At 41.5% G+C, this 20,423-nt stretch overlaps 1 protein-coding gene and 1 long non-coding RNA gene across 6 annotated transcripts; both read left to right on the forward strand.

The window, feature by feature from the left end:
- The first annotated feature begins 160 nt into the window (after positions 1 to 160).
- On the forward strand, positions 161 to 14,834 carry ZNF655 (zinc finger protein 655). 5 transcript variants are annotated; one of them, XM_012759325.3, is made up of 6 exons: positions 165 to 569; positions 1,571 to 1,733; positions 2,926 to 3,011; positions 3,407 to 3,533; positions 10,514 to 10,618; positions 11,134 to 14,834. In XM_012759325.3, exons 2-6 carry the CDS (start codon positions 1,598 to 1,600, stop codon positions 12,525 to 12,527), a joined length of 1,848 nt encoding a protein of 615 aa, XP_012614779.1. In that variant the 5' UTR covers positions 165 to 569; positions 1,571 to 1,597; the 3' UTR covers positions 12,528 to 14,834. The 5 variants fall into 5 exon arrangements, with proteins under 5 accessions (XP_012614780.1, XP_012614779.1, XP_012614785.1 ...); XM_012759331.3 differs by lacking the exons at positions 10,514 to 10,618; positions 11,134 to 14,834 and adding an exon at positions 4,855 to 5,674 and having other exon boundaries at positions 442 to 569; XM_012759326.3 differs by lacking the exons at positions 2,926 to 3,011; positions 3,407 to 3,533 and having other exon boundaries at positions 161 to 569.
- A 322-nt stretch (positions 14,835 to 15,156) lies between these two features.
- On the forward strand, positions 15,157 to 19,812 carry LOC105868433 (uncharacterized). Its single transcript, XR_001152696.2, has 2 exons — positions 15,157 to 19,077; positions 19,411 to 19,812. It is a non-coding gene; the product is annotated as an uncharacterized LOC105868433 (long non-coding RNA).
- Positions 19,813 to 20,423: the final 611 nt, after the last annotated feature.

Consider the following 20,423-nt stretch of genomic DNA (forward strand, 5'->3'; position numbering starts at 1 on the left):
AAGGACTTTAGTAGATTTCGATCTGACGACTTTGTGGTCCTTGCCTCACAGTAATCAGAGTTATTTTACACTCTGCACAGGCCCCCTTGTGCTAGTTTCCAACCGGCCAACTCACAGAAGTCCGACCATTAGGTCAGCCATTCCTCCCCCCACCACCTCGATGCGCACCCACTTGGGCCGGCCACCTCCCTGCGGGGACTCTCAAAGGTCGGCTGGCGTCAGAGTAGGGCCACGGGCGTTTTCCCAACGTCGGTCACGGTCGTCACTGGTATAACGGCCAGTTAGTAGTAGTCACTGGTATAACGGCCAGACATGCCTGGCGGTTAGTAGTGAGGGCGGTAAGACCGGAAAAGAACAAGTAAAAAAAAGGTAAACAAGGATCTGAGGCCCCAAACCCAGTTCCAGCCCCCGATCCGGGGCCCACATTCCGGGCCCGCCCTCCGCCGCCGGAAGTGACGCCAGAAGCGTCGGCCTCTCTGCAGTCTAGAGCGGCCCCGGAAAGGCTGTGGTGCCCCAGGGAGTGAGAGTGTCCGCGACCGGACGGCCGCCGGGCCCGCGCCTTCGCTCGGGTGAGTACTCAGAAGCCGTTCTGGGATCGTAGAGGGGCGGCCACTTGTTTCGTCTCCCCCGGAGTAGGAGGATGCAGCGCCTGGCCCCGGCCGGCGGCGGTTCCCTTCCCCAGGAGCGCGCGGAGGCCCGGATGTGAGGGCCTGTTTTTCCTCAGTCCTGGTTCGCCCCTCAGACTGAGGGTCCCCAGTCCCGCCCCGGTGACCCCACCGTAGGACCCGGTGCTCTAGTGTGAGCTGGGTCCGTATGGCGCGCCTAGGCCCTTTGGGACTGTGTCTTCGTCTCACTAAAAGGGAAGTGGGAAGAGGACAGCAGCGCTGGGCAAGGCCTTCTGAGGACCAAACAGGAGCTGGGCGGGGGCCCTTAGTGAGGTGTGGAAGGAGGAGGGAACCGTGTCACGTCCTTGGGTATGAAGGACACCAGTTAAACCTGTTTGAATCACAGCTCTTCTCTGTGTTACCTCAGGATTGTGGGAAAAGGCCTGCCCACCTAGTCTGCGTTAGCAAAGGATCTGACCCCAAAAGTGGAGTTTTATTATTAGTCAAGCCCATTTAGTAATTCAAAGTGGGCTGACAGACTGTTACCAAGTAATTCCTAAGGGGCCTCCTTTAAAAAAAAAATAATGAGCAATGCTAACTAGCGTATTCCTCTGGCTACAAACTTGAGTCTCCAAAGGTTGTTTCAAATTTTAAATATTTTAAACTTTCCAGAGAAAGCTTTACACTTTTAAATTGTACTGTGTTGATTTTTTTTATACCACAAATTCTGAATTAGTAAAGTTTGATTAAACCTGCATACTTGGATCATATGATTTGGTTCTTAAGTATTTGAAACCGAATAATATGCATTTTTCTTTCTGTTATTTATTTTGAGTGTTTAATCATTATCAACTATTTTTTATTGAGTATTTACAGTGCATAAGATACTTTGCTAAGTCCTGAGGATATAAAATGATGGGATATTTTAATTTATTATAGTAATTTCTCTTAATCTCACCTCACAGTGATGGTCATTGTCCTCCAGAATAGCGATGGAGGAACTGTTGGCCCAGGAAGCAGCAGGATCATCAAGGATCCACTTTCAGTCTTTGGAGACCCAGTCTGAGGGTCTATCCCCAGAGCCTCAGTTCATACAGGACACCGACATGGAACAGGGACTCATTGGGGGTAAGGCAGAGACAGCACTTACATCCAGGAGAATGGGCATGTAGAGGGCCTCCTGAGGGGGCTCCTGGGCCTGGTATGAAAGAGGCCAGGGACTTGAATAAGAAGATGGCCCCAGAGGGAGGACTGGAAGGGAGGGGCTGTTGTGATTCAGTTCAGTCCTGGGCGGGGCCCCTTTATTAAGGACAGCTTGTCTTTCTTTAATTAGCAGAGTGGTAGTCACTCTGCTTTGGCTTTTTTTTCCGTCAGATAACCTTCACTTCATCCCAGTTACCACATCCAGAATAATTTCTGAGATATGCTGCTTTTGCCACATCTCACAATCCTTGCCTAGCTCTCACTTCCTCTTAGATTCAGGACCTTTCCCCTCCCCCTGTTCCATTCACTTAGTTTCTCTTTCCTTTGCTTTGCTACCTGCCATTCTGTTGTAATTTCAGTGTTTGTGACTAATTTAATTTTGGCCCTTAAGAAAGCAACCCTTAAATTCCTTGATTGTGCACAATGCCTGTATAAATGTATACATACTACATTTTGACTATATAATTACATTTTTATGTATTGTCAGATTGGTCTTTTTCTTCCTTTGTTTTGTAAGAACTATGTCTTTGATTGCTTGTGCCCAACTCCAGTGCTTAAAATAACTTGTGTGTCAGCAACACAGATTGAGTGCCACAGTGTGTAGAGTGCTGTTGGGCACTGTGGGAGTGTGGAAAGGATTGTGAGGAAATATCAACGTTCCTTGTTCTTGTGGGTTTCCCGTACTGGTTGCAGAGACAGTGAAAGAGAGAAGCTTAGTGAAGTTTACAGAACAGTGTCTGGAAAAGGTTCAGAAATCTACTAATTACTCTGGCCCTCGACAAGTCACCGCAAATCTTTTTGCTTTGCTTTGCCCATCTGCAGAACAGGTATAGTGCTTATGCTTCTGTGAGAGGTATGTTATGCCATGAGGATAAAGTGAAACAAGATTTCGTAATAAAATTGTGTATCACAGGTCTAAACATGCATAAGTAGGGCATGCAGGTACTGAGAAGGAACAGGGTAGACCTACCCAGTACCTGATAATTGTTCATTGGTTTTACTGGAATATTGATGTGAAGGCGGGTCCCACTGACGCTTTTGGGCTGGAGAGGCCTCTTCTGAAAGGAAGCCCTGGGGAAGGGCTGCTCTCACTCTTGGCTCCTTTCTCCTCCCTCAGCTCCACCTGTTCCCCAGGTGCCTGCTCTTCCCCATGAGGGAAGCCCAGGAGACCAGGCAGCTGCGCTCATGACAGCCAGGTACCAGGTGAGCTGAGGAACCCTCTGTTTTTCCTCAGGGACTGTTACTGCTGATGGAGTTTGTGGCCTCTGCCTCATCTCATCTGTAGACCTTGCCTGGAGTTTTTTTTAGTAGTAGATCCCAGTTTGGGAACCGATCCTGTTCAGAGATCTGGATGTCACACAGACCACCTTTCCATCTCCCCAATACCATGTGCAAACACTGTTCCTTCTTTGTCCATGGTTCTGTGATGGGCACTTATTAGATGTATAAGGGTTATGGGATTTATTCCCTAGGTTCTAATCTGTTCTCCCTCCTTCCCAACGTAAATACACACTGGATATCCTCTCTTTCATCTCATTCTCTGGCCATGTTGCTACAGTGGTCTCATTCCCCAGAGCAGCCAGGATGTGTTATTTCAGGAGTTTGTGACATTCGAGGATGTGGCTGTGCACCTTACTCGAGAGGAATGGGGATACCTGGACCCTGTTCAGAGGGACCTCTACAGAGAAGTGATGTTAGAGAATTATGGGAACGTGGTCTCACTGGGTAAGGACTACCTTATTATTTGATTTACCTATTTGGATTTCTTTACTTTCTTGTTTCTGTGTGGTCTTTAAGGTCAGGAGAGTGTGGTTTTAATTCCAGGTCTTAAAACCTTTGAATCCTCTGTCTTTAAGGTCACCTCCTCTTGGAGGGGTGATTAAGGTTCCTTTGAGAGGGTCAAGAGAATACACTCTACTTCTTATCCCCATATTTCCTACTTTTGTGGGGCATCTGTTCCCTGTTAGCAAAGGGAAACTTTCTTGTGCTTTGCCTGACTTCTCATCTTCCCTGTCTTTTCCTTTTTATAGGTGAGACCCTGGGTGGCCTCCCAACCCTCAGTCAGACACTTTCTCTATGGTATCTTAGTGCCCCTATATCTGAGAGTTTTCCATTTTCCTAGAAAGAAGAAATGCCTTTTTAAAAGATGAGTTAAAATCCTTCTTGTTGAGTAGTCCCTCACCTTTTAAGACCCAAAATTTATCTCCAAGCAGGCAGAATTTGAAATACTTCATTTGAAGGCATCACTCACTGTGAGTACATTTCAGTGAGTCACCCAGATACTAATCCCAGGAAACCACACCCAGGGCAGCAGAAGTTTCAGACATTTAGTGGAGTCAGTTATTAAACCATGTCTCTCCTTTGTCATTTTGTTGTTGTTGTTGTTGTTTTTTTTTTTTTGAGACAGTCTCACTGTGTTATCTGGGCTACAGTGTGGTGGCATCAGCCTAGCTCACAGCAACCTCAAACTCCTGGGTTGCTCAAGCAATCCTTCTGCCTCAGCCTCCCGAGTAGCTGGGACTACAGGCATGTGCCACCATGCCCAGCTAATTTTTTCTATATATTTTTAGTTGGTCAGTTAATTTCTTTCTATTTTTAGTAGAGATGGGTTCTTGCTCAAGCTGGTTTCGAACTCCTGACCTCGAGCAATCTTCCCGCCTTGGCCTCCCAGAGTGCTAGGATTACAGGCGTGAGCCACCGTGCCTGGCCTCTTTTGTCATTTTGAATGGTACAATAGGTGGCTGGGATTAGGAACGTATGATGAGATGGATCAATAGGGGTTATTGGCTGCCTCCTACTGTTCGTTTTTCTCTTTCTTTTTTTGCCTGTTTCTGCTTCTGCACTCTTCTTTTTGTGTATATATATGTATTTAGAACACTTTTTCTTTTCGTTTTTTTTGGCTTTGCCTGTGATGGTGGCATCTAGGGCATTGCCTTGTCTCCCTGATTACGCTCAGGATTCAAAAAGTATTATCTGTGGGGAGGCAGCCTGCCCACTGAGAAGGTTTTTTGTGTGTTTTCCATTCCTGGCTCTTTGATCTTTATAGGCATACTTCTCCGCCTTCCCATCACCCGGATTCATAGTGTGAATTCCTGCCCGGCCCTGAGTCATACCCAGGCAAGTGCTTTCTCTGGAGAAACACTTGCAGTCCTTAAAGCAGGAATCTCCAAGAGATGGCCCAAGTATCGGCTTCCCATCGATATTTCTCATCCCTGCTCGGAAACTCCTTTTCCACGATTGTAAGATATTAAACTTGACTGCTGGAATAGAAGCTCCCCAGGATGCCACCACTATGTAAAATTGCAGCTCCTCAAATGACCTTTGTTAAATTCCTAATGTAAGGGGCCAGGAAGCCCTCTGTTGCAACCAGATGTATTTTGAAGCCAGTTCATTCACAAACCATGGTTGGTGGTCATCTGCTTGTGTTCTGAGAAACCACAGAGTTCAACTTCAGCTCTTCAGTTATGGTCTTTTCATGTTATTTTAGAATGTGGAACATGTGCTGTGTGCCCCTCCTTTTATGTAGTGGACACTACCCGCCCCTTTATATTGCCTAACTCTCCTGCAACCCCTGGGCTTTCCTCATGTTTAACATTCTAGTTTTCTCCCTTTTGAAAGTCCTGCCTTCCTCCCTTTTATTCTTTGTGTTACTATACACATTGATGCATTTATATTACCTTTATCCTGAGTAATTGTTCCTTAGCACTGTCCTTGATGGAGGGGCAAATGGAGGGCAGAAAAGTTACATTTCTTTATTTCAGGATATCAAAAGGAATGTTTATTTAATAACTTTGTAAATTGTAAAGTGATATAATTGTAAACTACTGTTAATTTTACCTAATAATTACAGAATTTCCAACAGTTAACTTGTCTACTTTTTGGAGTAAAGAAACTTGGTAGCAGTTTAATGCAGTCTAATAGCACAGCATGCTATAGACTGAACTTTTCCCATTTTCCTCTGCCATCTCTGCATGGACACAGGACATGCATACATGCTCACACATACCAGGCACACACGCACGCAGGAAACTCTCCTACTTAACTTGCTTTTGTGACCAAGTCAGCAATATCTCCTTAACAATCATTTTTACAAACCTTCGGAAGTCATTTTCATATTTGTGGATTCAGCTAACTCTACCTGAAATTTAAGTTTATACATTTATTAACTTAATTTACTGTTTGGAGTTGTAAAATTAGACTTTATAATTCAGTCCCTGACTTAGCAATCCCACTTTCTAGTTCATGTCTTTTTCCTATGGCAATAGCTCTGGATTGTATTTGTCACAGACATCAGAATTTTGGTCCTTTGGTTAAGTGCTTCCACTACATAATAGTAAATATACAGAGTATAAACACCTGGGTAAAAAAAAGTAGGTAATAAATAATTTTCATTACCAAATCAAAAAAGAAGCATATTCTATTGACAGTGAATGAATAACTGGCTTGAGCGTCATACTCATAGAGAAGTTACCTGTGAACATTGTGTTGGTGACTCAGGGAACTGGATTGCATTTCACATGGGTCAGTGTGGCAGGTACCCTATCAGAAGATGGCTTTAGAAACATGCTTGTCAAAATTCTAGTTGATGTTAAGTGAGTTGATAGCTCAGGAATGTTTGGCACATACCGCTTGCTTTCTGAGCTTGATGTCATGGAAGATGACCACTGTTTCACAGCTATTTACAATTTCCTGAGCAGCCAGTGTGTTACTAGATACATACATACATATATATATATATTTTTTTTTTTTCTCATTTAATCCTTAGCATAACCCTGTGAGCAAATGATGTTACTCCTATTTTATATCCGAGGAAACTGAGGCTCAGAATAGTTAAGTGATCTTTGCACTGTCAGTGATAGGCTTGGGATCCAGACATGTCTTTGAAGCCCATGTTCTTTTTCACTATTTTGTGCCTTAGGAAAATTAGTCTGTGAATGGAGTTTTTTATATTTTTAATGAGTTGTCTGTACTCTAATTATAAGAAAAATTCAAATGGCCATGATAAATTAGACCAGTTTATACAGTTTGACAAGAAAGGACATACAAGTAAAACTATCCAAAGGATACATTGCAGTACTCACAGGTATCTACAAAAGAGTGATATTGCTAAGGATAGATTTTATTTGTGTATTTATTACGGACAAGGAAGAAAAGCATGATGCTTCCAGATGCTAAAATCTTAGCATAGCTCCGGTAAAAGAGGCAAACCAAATAATAAGTTAAATTTTAAATGTTATTTTTAAAGACCAGATTAAATCTTATTAAAAAACTCTCAATATTTAAATAAAATCAAGATGTTTTAATAAAAAATTAATTTTAAGTAGGAAAAATTTAAAGCAAGTGCATATTTTGAAAGCATAAAGTTCTGAGTTAAATTTTGGAAAAAGGCATTTGGGTCAATGGCAAGAAAACTTGTTTTAATGCTTTTTGTGACAGGCAGTATGATTGATTAGAGAAGATATAAACTGAGGAATCAAACTTGGGTTCCACTTACTAGCTGTAATATGTTCAGCAAATTATTTAGTCTCATACTTCACATATAAAACATGAAAAATGATGTTTACCTTTCTGGGTTGTATGAGAATTAAATTAGATTATGTATTAAGTACCTGGCCCATGCTAGTTACTTTAATATTTTTGAAAGAACAGCAAATGATATGAGCTATAGACCCAATTTTTAATACAAATAAAAATTTGAGGAGTGTGTACAAATTATTTCTTGATTTTTTTCCTTTTTTTTTTTAAATCATAGACCTGCCTATAAATTATTTCTTTATAGTGGAATTTCTTCAAATTGAATATTGCTTGAACTACTGTCTAAGGGTTTGGATTTTTATTTTAAAAAGATTTGCATTTCTTTGAGAAGGAATGATCTCTCTCTCTCTCTCTCTCTCTCTCTTTCTTTACTCTCTCTCTCTTTTTTTTTTTTGGAGACAGCATCTTACTCTGTTGCCCAGGCTGTTGCTATGGCATCAGCCTAGGTCACAACAACAGCAAACTCCTGGGCTCAAACAATTCTCCTGCCTCAGCCTCCCCAGTAGCTGGGACTGCAGGTGCATGCATCACTCCTGGCTGATTTTTTTATTTTTAGTATAGATAGGGTCTCACCCTTGCTTAGGCTGGTCTCGAACTCCTGACCCCAAGTGATCCTCCTGCCTCGACCTCCCAGAGCGCTAGGATTACAGGTGTGAGCCACCATGCCTGACCAATGATCTCTTTTAATTAAAACTCTTTGACTCCAAATCCTTAGGATCCTGGCTCTCTGTGTGTCATTCTAATCACTTTTTCTTTGTTGTTTATATTGTTTTTATCTTTTACTCCATCGGCAGTATATTGGTCTTCTTCTCTTTCTGTAAGTATTTTGGAGGAAAGGATGGATTTTATTCATAATCATTATTTTTTACTAGTAGTTTGTTTAAAAGCCAGGTTGTGAAATAGGGCTGTCTGAGTTTGAAAGGTAGCTTCACCAGTTATTATAACCATGGGCAAGTTACTTCTGAATCTCTGAATCTTAGTATTCCCATTTGTAAAGTGGATATGATAATCGTTTTTACCTGATAAAGGTTTTGGTGAGTATAAGGCTGGGCGTGGTGGCTCATGCCTGTAATCCTAGCACTCTGGGAGGCCAAGGCGGGCGGATTGCTCAGGTCAGGAGTTCGAAACCAGCCTGAGCGAGACCCCTTCTCTACTATAAATACCAAGAAATTAATTGGCCAACTAATATAGAAAAAATTAGCCGGGCATGGTGGCACATGCTTGTAGTCCTAGCTACTCGGGAGGCTGAGGCAGAAGGATTGCTTGAGCCCAGGAGTTTGAGGTTGCTGTGAGCTAGGCTAACGCCACGGCACTCACCCTAGCCTGGGCAACAAAGTGAGACTCTGTCTCAAAAAAAATAATGGTTTTGGTGAGTACCAGTGAAAACTGGTAAAGCTCTCGGCATGATACTTTGCACCTACCAAGTACTTGCTAAACCTTAATATTTTTATGATACTGATGATACAGGTAACTTTACATTTATATCTTGAACTCTGTTCTCTTTCTAAACTATATTCTTGTATCTCTAATTGCCTGCTGCGCATTTTCTCTTATACCTTCCTTCATTACCTTAAACACAAGTCTGAAATCAAACCCCTTATATCACATGAAGACAACCTTTTTTGTTGTGCATATGTGTTTTAAATATACAGAGTAAATAACCAAAATTTGTTTCAGTTATCAAATACTGAGAAACACCTTAATAAATATCTCAAAGTTTAAAAGTTGCAAATTATGTTATTGGAATTTTGAGCACAATATTGCTGCTTTATGTCACACTCTTTATTAAACTTGCAAAACATTTGACATGAGAACCTTAGTGTCCAAAAAGAGAACTGACTCTATTAATGCTCAGCATGAATTCAGAAACACAATAAATAGTGTTCTTATATCTGTTCTAATCACTTGCTGATAGGCTCTCACATGGGATCCCAGGGGGTGGGGCAGCTGTTCATCATATTTTCCAGTCCAATGTCCTTTTTATAAAGTTGGGTAGTTGTTCATATATTGACACTTGGGCATAAGTTGGCACTTGATAAATAGCTATTAAGTAAATGAATCAAAAGGAGTGCAAGATATAAGATACATGGTCACTGCTATCAAAGAATTTATAAATTAAGTAGGGATGATAATACCTAAAACCACTTTTTAAAACATCTGTATAAATGCCATTATGTAGTGATATGTCAAGATAAGGGAAACAAATAGTAAATATTATAGACCTTCAGTAAATGGAGAGACTTTTGGAGATGAGGAGCTTGAGTTAGACCTTGTATGTGTGCTGCTAGAAGCTTTCTAGGCTAAACATATAAAAATTGCCCTTTGATACCAATAGTATCAAGTTCTGTCCCCTCAGAAGCAGATTGCGTGTTGCTTTAGCTTTAAAAGAAATTTAGAGTGAAGCAGTCCATTATGCAAGCCATGGAAAGACCATTTTATGTGAAGATACACTTTTATGGCATTCTCCTTTCTATACATTTCTGTAGTTAGTTGTTCATAGCTGTCTCTGTAGAGTGTGAGGTCCTTGAGGAGATGGACCTTTCGCTTGGGCTCTTTATCCTCTGCATACTTCACACGTAGGAGGCACTCCTTAAATGTTCATTGAGTAAATTGTAAGCTCCTAATGGGTAAGGGTGTGTCATATTATTCTTAGTTTCTGTATATGCACTGAAACTAATTGTTTCTTGAGATTGGTCCTTGGAATATTTATTCAGTTTTCATTGATTCTGTTGCTATAGTTTAGCTCACCATGCTGCAGCAGGTGCTAAAGTTTCGCCTTTCTCTAGTTCAGCAAAATTATATTTTTATAACCTCCATTTTGATACTTATAGACCAAGTCTAATACAAAGATTGATCTTTAGGCAACAGGTGGTAATGATAACTTCTGTGAAAACAGGTACACACCCATGCACAAATTCCCTTGTCAGAATAACGTTTAATTGACTGGCTTCTGCTCTCAAGTCATCTTGCCCATTAACATACCTCTTTCTAGAGCACAAATCTGAGCTCCTTGTAGAGAGCATGTTGCCCTCCTCACTCTCCTGGTCTTCCTAATTAATATCTTCTTAGAACTTACTATCTCTCTCTATTAACCATTAGTTAAAATAAAAAGTGGCTGGTGTGGCGTCTGGGGATAAATTGCCACATCCCATTTCCTTCTCTATGATCAGGATTTCCAATTTCCAAGCCTGATGGGATCTCCCAGCTGGAACAAGATCTACAGATCTTTGATCTGGAAACTAAGAATAGAGAAGTCTTAAGAGATGACTACTCAGGTGAGTAAGGCAGCATCAATCAAATGGAATTAGTAGGGAAGTAAAGTGCAGTTATGGAGCCAAGTTGTAGCTGCTCTGGCACTCAAAGTGAAGAGCTCTGTCTGTGTCTCAGAATGGAGAGCTCCTTCCTTTGCCTTTCAGTTTAGTTTGACCCTGTCCATTTATTTAGTCCCTTAATGCACAAGTTGTACTAGGTCCCTATTTAAGATGCTTATCTAAAATTCTTTTAAACTATTTCCCTGTTATCTCCTTTGAAACACCTTAACTGCTTATCTTACTCTGCCGAACATGTCCTCTGTTTCTACCACACCCTGAACCATTTGGATCCTATCTCACTGTTCCTATTCATGCCCATACACCTGTTTTTGAGATTTTGTGCCTGTTTTTGAGAGTAAATAAACTTTGCTTATCTTTGTAGATACTACATTGTTTCATTTTCTCCTCTCTTTGAGTTTTCTTTTTCTATGTACAGGATACAGATTACATGTGCATTTTCTATTTATATATCGTATCAGATGGAGAGACCAGAGAAGAGAAGCTGTTGATTCCTAAGCAGAAAATTTCGGAAGAAGTACATTCATACAAAGTGAGAGTAGGAAGACTCAAACAGGATATTGCCCAAGTTCCTGATACTAGAGAAGTATATAAGTCTGAGGACAGATTAGAAAGACTTCAGGAAATTCTAAGGAAATTTCTCTTCCTGGAGAGAGAGTTTAGGCAAATAACAATCTGCAAGGAAACCTTCACCAGTGAGAAGAACAGTGAATGCAGTGAACCTGAAAAAAGCTTCAGTCTGGACTCTACCATTGGTACAGATCAGAGAGTTCTTAGAATACAGAATATTGATGACAGTGATAAATATGACATGAGCTTCAAGCAGAATGCAGCTGCTGATAAACATGAACACATAAATTTAACACAGAATTTTCAGAATAGTGAGTACAAGGAAAGCTTAATGGATTTCTCTCACCTTAACGAATGGGAGAGCGTTTCTACCACTGAGAAATCCTATAAGTGTGATGCGTGTGGGAAAATGTTCCTTCAGAGCTCAGCCCTTACTAGACATCAGAGAATACATACTAGAGAGAAACCTTACAAATGTAAAGAATGTGAAAAATCTTTCAGTCAGAGCTCAAGTCTTAGTCGACATAAAAGAATACATGCTAGAGAAAAACCCTATAAATGTGAAGCGTCTGATAAATCCTGTGAAGTGTCTGATAAGTCCTGTAGTCCAAGTTCAGGCATAATTCAACATAAGAAAATTCACACCAGAGCCAAATCTTATAAGTGTAGCAATTGTGAAAGAGTCTTCAGTCGTAGTGTGCACCTTACTCAACATCAGAGGATTCACAGAGAGATGCCCTGTAAGTGTACTGTATGTGGCAGTGACTTCTGTCATACTTCATACCTAGTTGAACATCAAAGGGTCCACCAAGAAGCGAAATCCTATGAGTACGATGAGTGTGGGTTGGCCTATATTAAACATCAAGGACTTCGTTTCAGAGAAAAGCCCTATACATGTAACGAATGTGGAAAAGACTTCAGATTGAATTCACATCTTATTCAGCATCAAAGAATTCACACAGGAGAGAAACCACACGAATGTGATGAATATGGAAAAGCTTTCAGTCAAACCTCATGCCTTATTCAGCATCACAAAATGCACAGAAAAGATAAGTCATATGAATGTAGTGATTATGGGGAAAGTTTCAGTCATAGCTCAGATCTTATCCTGCAACAAGAAGTCCTCACCAGACAAAAAGTCTTTGATTGTGATGTATGGGAAAAGAACTTCAGTCAGAGAGCACACCTGGTTCAGCATGAAAGAATTCATACCAAAGAGAAACCTTATGAATGTAATGAACATGGGGAGACATTTAGTCAAGTTCAGGCTTCATTCAGTATTTGAGCACACCAGGGAGAAATCATGTAGGTACTGAATGTGGTAAAGCCTTCAGTATAGCTCAACCCTTACTCAGCATCAGAGAATTCACACCAGAGAGAAACCCTCTTGAATGTGACAAATGTAGGAAAGCTATTAGTATTAAACTCTTAATCAACTCCCACAAATCCGTACCAGTGTGAAAATCTATGAATGTACTGAATGTTAAATTCTTCAAGCTATTTTCATACCTTAGTCATAATTGGAAAGTTCATACTGGAATAAAATTCCATTACTGAAATGAATGTGAAAAAGCCATCAGTCAAACTACCTTGTTTGGTATTAAATGCATGTCATACTGAAAGTTTATGAATGTAATAAATATGTATGTGTGAATGAGATTCAGTCATACCCCAGTGCTCATTCAGTATCAAAGGATCTATTCCCAAGAGAAGGCATTTGAGTGTAGTAAATGTGGCAAATCTTTTCTGTAGTTCATCTAGTCTTTGTCACAATCAGAATATCCATACCAGATGAGAATTTGATATAATGCAAATGGAAAAATTTCACACCATATTTCAGGCTTTACCCAATGTCAAGATATTGGAGAGAAAATTGTTGATTATTTGTATATGAAATTGTTAGTATATATTAACATAATCCCAATCTGCATTGCAAAAAAATCTAGTCTGAGAAGTGACGTGGTGAATGCAGTGCCATTATCTTTACAGTGCCATTATCAGTGGCATTCCTTTATTTAATAAGTGTCCTAAATAGGTATGTATATTTTATTTATAGGATCAGCGATTTTTTATTTTAATATGGCCTATAAACATTTTAATTTTTCTTGAAATTTGTTCGTATTGTTCACAACTTCCAAAAGATATCATTAATGCACCAGTGTTAAATATCAGCTTCAAGTAGCTAATTTAGCTTTTTCTGCTATTTTCTGAGTTCTCTCCCAAACAGACTCCTAGGCCTGCTCTTTTTAAAGGACCCTGCATGGTATTCCTTTACAGCCACAACACTTGGATTGCTGTTGATTTCTCCTTCCTCTTAAGCACCTTCAAATGATGGTTTCCTAGTTTTAAGCTTTTCACCAGCAGGTATGCCGTCTGTACTTGATGTTACTGGTCTGGTGTCTTTCCTAAAGTGAAGCATTTTTTTTTTTAAAGGAATTGGACTTCCACATCCAGTCCATTTATATAAGTTTGAAGGGTTCAGTTTTCCCTGAGTTTGTGGCAGGCAGCTAAACATTTTCAAGTGACATCCCAGTTTTTACCTGCCTTGTCTGTATCCGTAGCCCGAGAAAAGAGATGCTAAGGACATCTAGGAGCCAACAAAACTCCTGGTGGCCTAACTACATTCATTTAGTGCCTATTCTGCATGCCTAAGTTCAGAATTTATATACCTCTATTTATGGCCAGCAAAATGCTCAGGTCTACTTTTGATAGGGCAAACATAAAGAACATATGAAAAAATCAGCATCATAAGGAAATTCAGCATTCCAACAAAGATAATGCCTGTTCTTATGTAATGTCTTTAGAGACAGTATTTTAAGAGAGTGGCAGGTTTGTTCCTGGTAAAATTTTAACCATTAGGATTGCTGTTTTATCTATTTGGATTTCCCTACCCACAGTCTCCCCTCATCAATCCAGGGTAGTATTTGAAGTGTGGGAGCTTTGTGTATAATTGTTCATTCACATTTTTATATTTTAATGGAGTCTACATACCATATAAAAGAACATGGCTTTTTTGATAGATAAAAGTGATCACAGATGTTGGCCCAGAGTTTAGGGTCACCGTCACATACCTACCAAGACTTCATGATTCCTTAGGTCATGTCAAAGCATTTTATTATATTTTTCCTTAAGTTTTACAACATTTAGTGAGTAAGACAAGTGTTATTAAAAATCCTAGTCCAATTGAGGCTTTTATAGTTCAGATGTGATAATATTCACTAGGAATCTTCAACAAATATATGAAAATTTATTGCTCACTTTCTAAGCCTCTTGTAGTTAACCTCTAGGATAGTTCTGCCACTATATTTTACTTCTTAGCCATCAGCAAGAATAGGATCTCATCAAGGCAAGGTAGGAATCTAAATGAAATTTATATATATGTGAATGAGTTGATCTAAATGTAAAATCAAATGAAAAATGCATGTTTTCTTCCTATCAAACATGTATACTCATACTTGCCAGTAGCCACCTTTGCTGACTGTGAAACAGGATTATATAATCCTTAAAAAGCAGAATATGTAAAAATCACATGTATGCATTTGGTGTAGGAATGTTCTTTTGTACTTCCACTTGAATAAAGGTGTGTTTGATATTCTGAGAATCTGTTTCAAAAAAATCTGAAGGCCTCAGCCAGAAGCATTTGGGAATCTTGGAGTCACCTTGGCTGCAACTCAGTTCCTCACTGAAACTCGATTCACAGCAAGAGTGGATTACTCTCCTTTTTATTGATACAAACCCTGATTTTCCACAGACCTGGATCAAATGCTGAATGTTTGGGATTTAAAGGGTTATTCAATTGGGATATTATTAGTACATAAAATAAGAGTAAAAAGTTTGAGGTTTCAGTAGAACTAGGAAAAATTTGCTTTCTTAATAAACACATTTTTTTTTTTTTTTTTTTTTTTGAGACAGAGTCTCACTTTGTTGTCCAGGCTAGAGTGAGTGCCGTGGCGTCAGCCTAGCTCACAGCAACCTCAAACTCCTGGGCTCGAGTGATCCTTCTGCCTCAGCCTCCCGAGTAGCTGGGACTACAGGCATGCGCCACTATGCCCGGCTAATTTTTTTATATATATATCAGTTGGCCAATTAATTTCTTTCTATTTATAGTAGAGACGGGGTCTCGCTCTTGCTCAGGCTGGTTTTGAACTCCTGACCTTGAGCAATCCGCCCGCCTCGGCCTCCCAAGAGCTAGGATTACAGGCGTGAGCCACAGCGCCCGGCCTAATAAACACATTTTTAAAAATGAGAAATCAAAATAATCCTTCAGGGCAATTAACTTGCCTTTTTAAGCAGATATTTAATTGGTCCAAATATGAGCCTGTGTTCTTAGTCTTTTTGGTCTTGAAGGGGAAAGGAAAAGAAGAAATCTAATTGTATAGGGACACCTGATTTATTTATCTTCTCTTTCCCCATCTACCTCCATGTTCATGTATGTATGAACATATGCAAACTTAGTTCTCACAACAATTCTGCAAGGGAGTTAGCTCCATTTTACAGAGGAACCAAGGTATAGAAGACATTATCATCAGTTTGCAGCCGATCCTAAATGCTCCCTGAGCTCTCTGGGATAGTAAGGGGATATTCTGGGATATATTAGGAGCTAGTCAATCCCCCTCCTTCAAATAGGCTTCGGCTTTATTTGTTTGTGTTCGATACAGGGTCGTACTCTGTCTCTAAGGCTGGAGTGCAGTGGCAGGATCATAGCTCACTGCAGCTTCGGACTCCTGGGCTCAAGTGATCCTCCATCCCCAGCCTTCCAAGTAGCTAGGGCTACAGGTATGCCACCACTCCAGCTAAATTTTCTTATTTTTTGTAGAGACAGGGTTTCACTATGTTGCCCCACGCTGGTCTTGTTCTCCTTGCCTCAAGTGATCCTCCTTCCTCAGTCTCCCCAAGTGCTGAGATTACAGGTGGGAGTCACAGCACCTAGCAGCTTAGACAATTTTGACAATAACAGGTCAGAGCTCCCAAATTCATATCTCCTGCCAAGACACCCCTGTGCCCATCACTAGATTTACATTCCCATTTCCCAGTGCCCCACATTTGTTCTTAATTTTCTCCTGCTAATTAGAACTTGATGTGCATATCTCTTTAATGTTAACCAAAAAAATAATAAATGAGATTTATACTTTGGAAAAAGAAGAGCTTTATGTCTCATAAAGGGTAGCCCCCTGTTGGGTGGCCATTTCAACAGGTTGGGAAGTAGAGCAGCAGCCAGAAGCCAGGCACATACGCTTCAAAGAAAAAGGGGAACAGGGTTTTATACTGAGCTGAGTGGTGAAATACAGTAATACATGCTTAACAAGCTATAGCAGGAATATTTATGAAGGGAAATCACACGTAATTGTGCTGTATCTCCCATCTCATCATGGCTGAGAACTCAGTATTAAGGCGTTTCTCAGGCCCCCTTGGCTGTGAGGGGTCCATTCAGTTAGCAGAGGGCTTAGGATTTTATTTTTAGTTCACATTACATAAGATTTATTATCATCTCTGGTTATAGTACAGCAGTTGGGTAAAGAGGTAATGGGAAGAATCAAGTTTTTTTTTTTTTTTTTTTTTTTTTGAGACAGAGTCTCACTCTTGCCTGGGCTAGAGTGCCATGGCATCAGCCTACCTCACAGCAACCTCAAATTCCTGGGCTCAAGCAATCCTCCTGTGTCAGCCTCCTGAGTAGCTGGGACTACAGGCATGCGCCACCATGCCTAGCTAATTTATATATATATGTATATATATATATTTTTTTGTTGTTGTTGGCCAATTAATCTTTCTATTTATAGTAGAGACGGGGTCTTGCTCTTTCTCAGGCTGGTTTCCAACTCCTGACCTTGAGCGATCTGCCAGTCTTGCTGCCTGGCCTGGGAAGAATCAAGTTTGATTCCCAGGTTGTTGGATTGAGCAAAAGGATGGATAGAGGTAACCTAGAAAGGGGAAACACGGGAAGAGGAGCAGGGAGAGTATTTTAGGCAAAAGGGTTGGCATGTCAGAAGGCCTACAGATGACTAAGTATGGCATTTTCAAGGTAATGAATAAGTGGAGAAATGCCTCACTCTAGTAAATATTAATAGTATGTGGGCAACTGAGGAGGTTTAAGAACAAAGTTCAAGGGAGGCCCTTAGAGTCATCTAGACAGCAAAGCACTATGGGATTCCCATAGCTAAAAATGTAACCTCATCCATTCAGTAATATAATTTCTAGGCACTATGATAATCAGTGCTAGCCAATGGATACAGTTGACCTAATGAATTAAACTGTCCATCGGAAAAAGATGACTACAGGTTAGAGTAGTAGTCAAAGCAGTGACTGGAATTAGATGTACCTATGATTGAGCTTTATTCTACTGTTTATTAGCTGTGTGATGGGGAATTTTACTTAACCTCACTAATTTCCTTTTCTACACAATAATACCATTATGAAAACTAAATGAGATAATTAAAAGGTACTGGTCACATAGTGCTCACAATGTTATGAATACAAATACTCATATAAAGACCAATCAGAAGGGAGATAGTATAAAATATAAAAAAGGTATTAGCAGACAGCAGGGTAGGACTAGCGTTGTCTGAGAACCCTGGATTTGGAGCACTTATATATGACTGGAGAAAAGATCAGGCATCCTGGGGGGTGGTAAGAACTGCCTCCCAACAGGCACTCTCTGCTGGAATCAGCAAACTGACATCGGCCTCTTTTTTCTAACACTCTTTATCATATGGCATCACATCTTACAGTCCCTTCAGAATATGAGTCTGTGAAGGAGCCAGTGTTTAGTCCAAGACTGTAAGAATGATTTCAAACAGATGGGGTGCCCTTTACAAATCAACAGGAAAAAAAGTATTGGAATTTTTAAATTACTTTGGTAACACTTCTCTTCACTTTTAGAAAATGGTTAGCCTCTTATATTTGTATTTCATTCATGTTTATAAATTTACAACTTAGGCATAATTGCAAGCGTCTGTGTTTTCTTTTCCTTATTTGCTCATGTTATACATCTCCACTCAGTCTTTCTCCACTGGCCTTCATGGATGTGGTTAGACGCCTGGACTCAAATGCTGCAGTTGCTGCTCACTAACTTTGCAGCTGCTGGTATGTGAGTAAAAAAAATGCCACCTTCATAGGATTGCTGTGAGGAATTATGATGTCAGTTTCAGTGCTCCATAACTGGTAGCTGCTGTTCCTGAGTTTAACAGGAAACGCTTTATCACGAACAATTCATCTCCTTTACCTTTTTTCTTCTTTTCGTCCTCCAACATATCGAAAGTGCCTCTGGCAGACCCGTGCCCCTGGCCCGGTAGGATGTTAGATCCTGGCCCTTTCTTTCCCTGAGGCTCTTCTTCCTACTTCAGCCCCCAAGTAGAGTCCGTCCCCTGCTCACGTGTGTGTTCCAGGCAAAGCTGGGAGGCGCTAGGGGGAGCGGCAGAGGGGAGGACGGGCGGGACCCGAGAAGGAGCTCCGGCTCGCCAGGGTTATCCTGGCCTGTGATCGCCAAGGGCGGTGGAAATGAATGGTGACACAAGGCAGGAGTCACGGGCAGGACAACTGGGGAGCACACCGGGACAGTGGCGATACCAAGGAAACAACCAAAGTAGATTCTAGGCCCACCTGGGCGCTGAAGGACAGGTAAAGAAATCCGTTCCGTCTTCCTCCAGTCCTTCCTCGGTGAAGGACAAATGCTAAGGGAGCCTCCATCCCACCCCGCTCTGAACCACGTTCCCCGGCGGCTCCCTGAGAACCCGCGATCGAGATTAGGCCTCCGAGCTGCCTAGATGGGCCCCGGAAGTGCACGCCGCGGACCCCAAGGCTCTGCTCGTCCCACAGGAGGCTGCGGAGCGCGGCGACGGGTGAGCGAGCGTCGACTCGGCGCGGCGGGCGCCTTCGGGAGGGCTGCGCAGGGGCCGAGGGAGCGCGGCCGGCGGGGCGGGGAGCTCGCGCTCCGCCCGGAGTCCGCGTGGGGCGGGCTGGGCGTCGTCGCGTCAGTGTCTCAGGCGGGGACACCGCTTTCTGCTCATCTGGCTGCGCCTTGCGGAGAACCGTCAGCGGCAGTTGCTCTCGCCAGTCCTGCCTGGAGCAAGAATGAAGTTTCTAATACCTTCTGGGTTGAGAGCCTCTCTTGGGAAAGCTTCATCTACTGTTGCCCTTAGTATATCCGTCCTCTTCTCTCACCCTTTCCTGAGGTGACTGCTGGACTCTTGCGTCGTGTTCTGAAGAATTTTTAGAGATCTCAGCCTTGGAGCAATATCGGAGATTGGATCTAGCCCATGGAGAAGCTGCCAGAGCAGATGTCCCTGGAGTCAATGTGTCCATACCCAGAGCAAGAGCCTACAAAGAGCAAGGGTGAGGAGCTGAACTAGCTGGCTTATCTTTGGCATGTAGACAAAGTTTGGGCAGAATTTATTTGTTCTTCCAACCACAGTCCCAGGTGAGATGGACAAGATTAGCCTTACATTTAAGATTGTGCTGGTGCAAGACTACTGATTTTTTTCCCCCCACCCCTGAAGCTCCATCCCCTGTAAATAAAGCCTGTGGCTAATGTTTCCTCTCTCACTGTGTGGAGCAAAGCTGCAGCAGCACTGTCATTGCACTGTTGTGAGAATCCGTCATTCCAGTACCTGTTAACTTGCTTGGCGTTTGGAGAGGCTCAGTAAATGTGTGAATAAATAAAGGAATGAACCCAGCCAAATATGTCTCCTACCCCAAACACCAGAAGAGTGGACATCTGCCTACTCTACCCAAGCTCTCCTTCATCATTAGGGAAGATGCATTTTCTATCCAAGGTATAAACTCCAAGAGGGTGCCTTGTCTGTACAGCGTAACCGACAGGTCAGCCACCTGCGGATGGAGAATGAAGTTAGACTCTTCATATCAACATTTGGATTTCGGTCTGCCACCCCACAATTATATAGTGTGCAGCCATTCAAAGAAAATGAAGCTGGATAATTTAATTGGGGACAAAGGTTTAGATAATCTACATCATGGACTTTGAGATGGCTTATGTTTGGGGGATTTTCTTTCAGACATTTAGTCTTCTCATTATGTGTTCAGGCTAATTTTTAACTTAACAAGTATTTACTGTCTAATTATTATGTGAGGTGCTGAGACTAAGTTGAAAGAAAACCTAACCCCTACCCACCCACGAACTTAGAATTGAGTTGAAATAGTCAACTACCAAGGCTGTGGGCCAATCAGC

This window comes from Microcebus murinus, chromosome 19, assembly GCF_040939455.1.
Source record: "Microcebus murinus isolate Inina chromosome 19, M.murinus_Inina_mat1.0, whole genome shotgun sequence".
NCBI classification, from domain to species: domain Eukaryota; kingdom Metazoa; phylum Chordata; class Mammalia; order Primates; family Cheirogaleidae; genus Microcebus; species Microcebus murinus.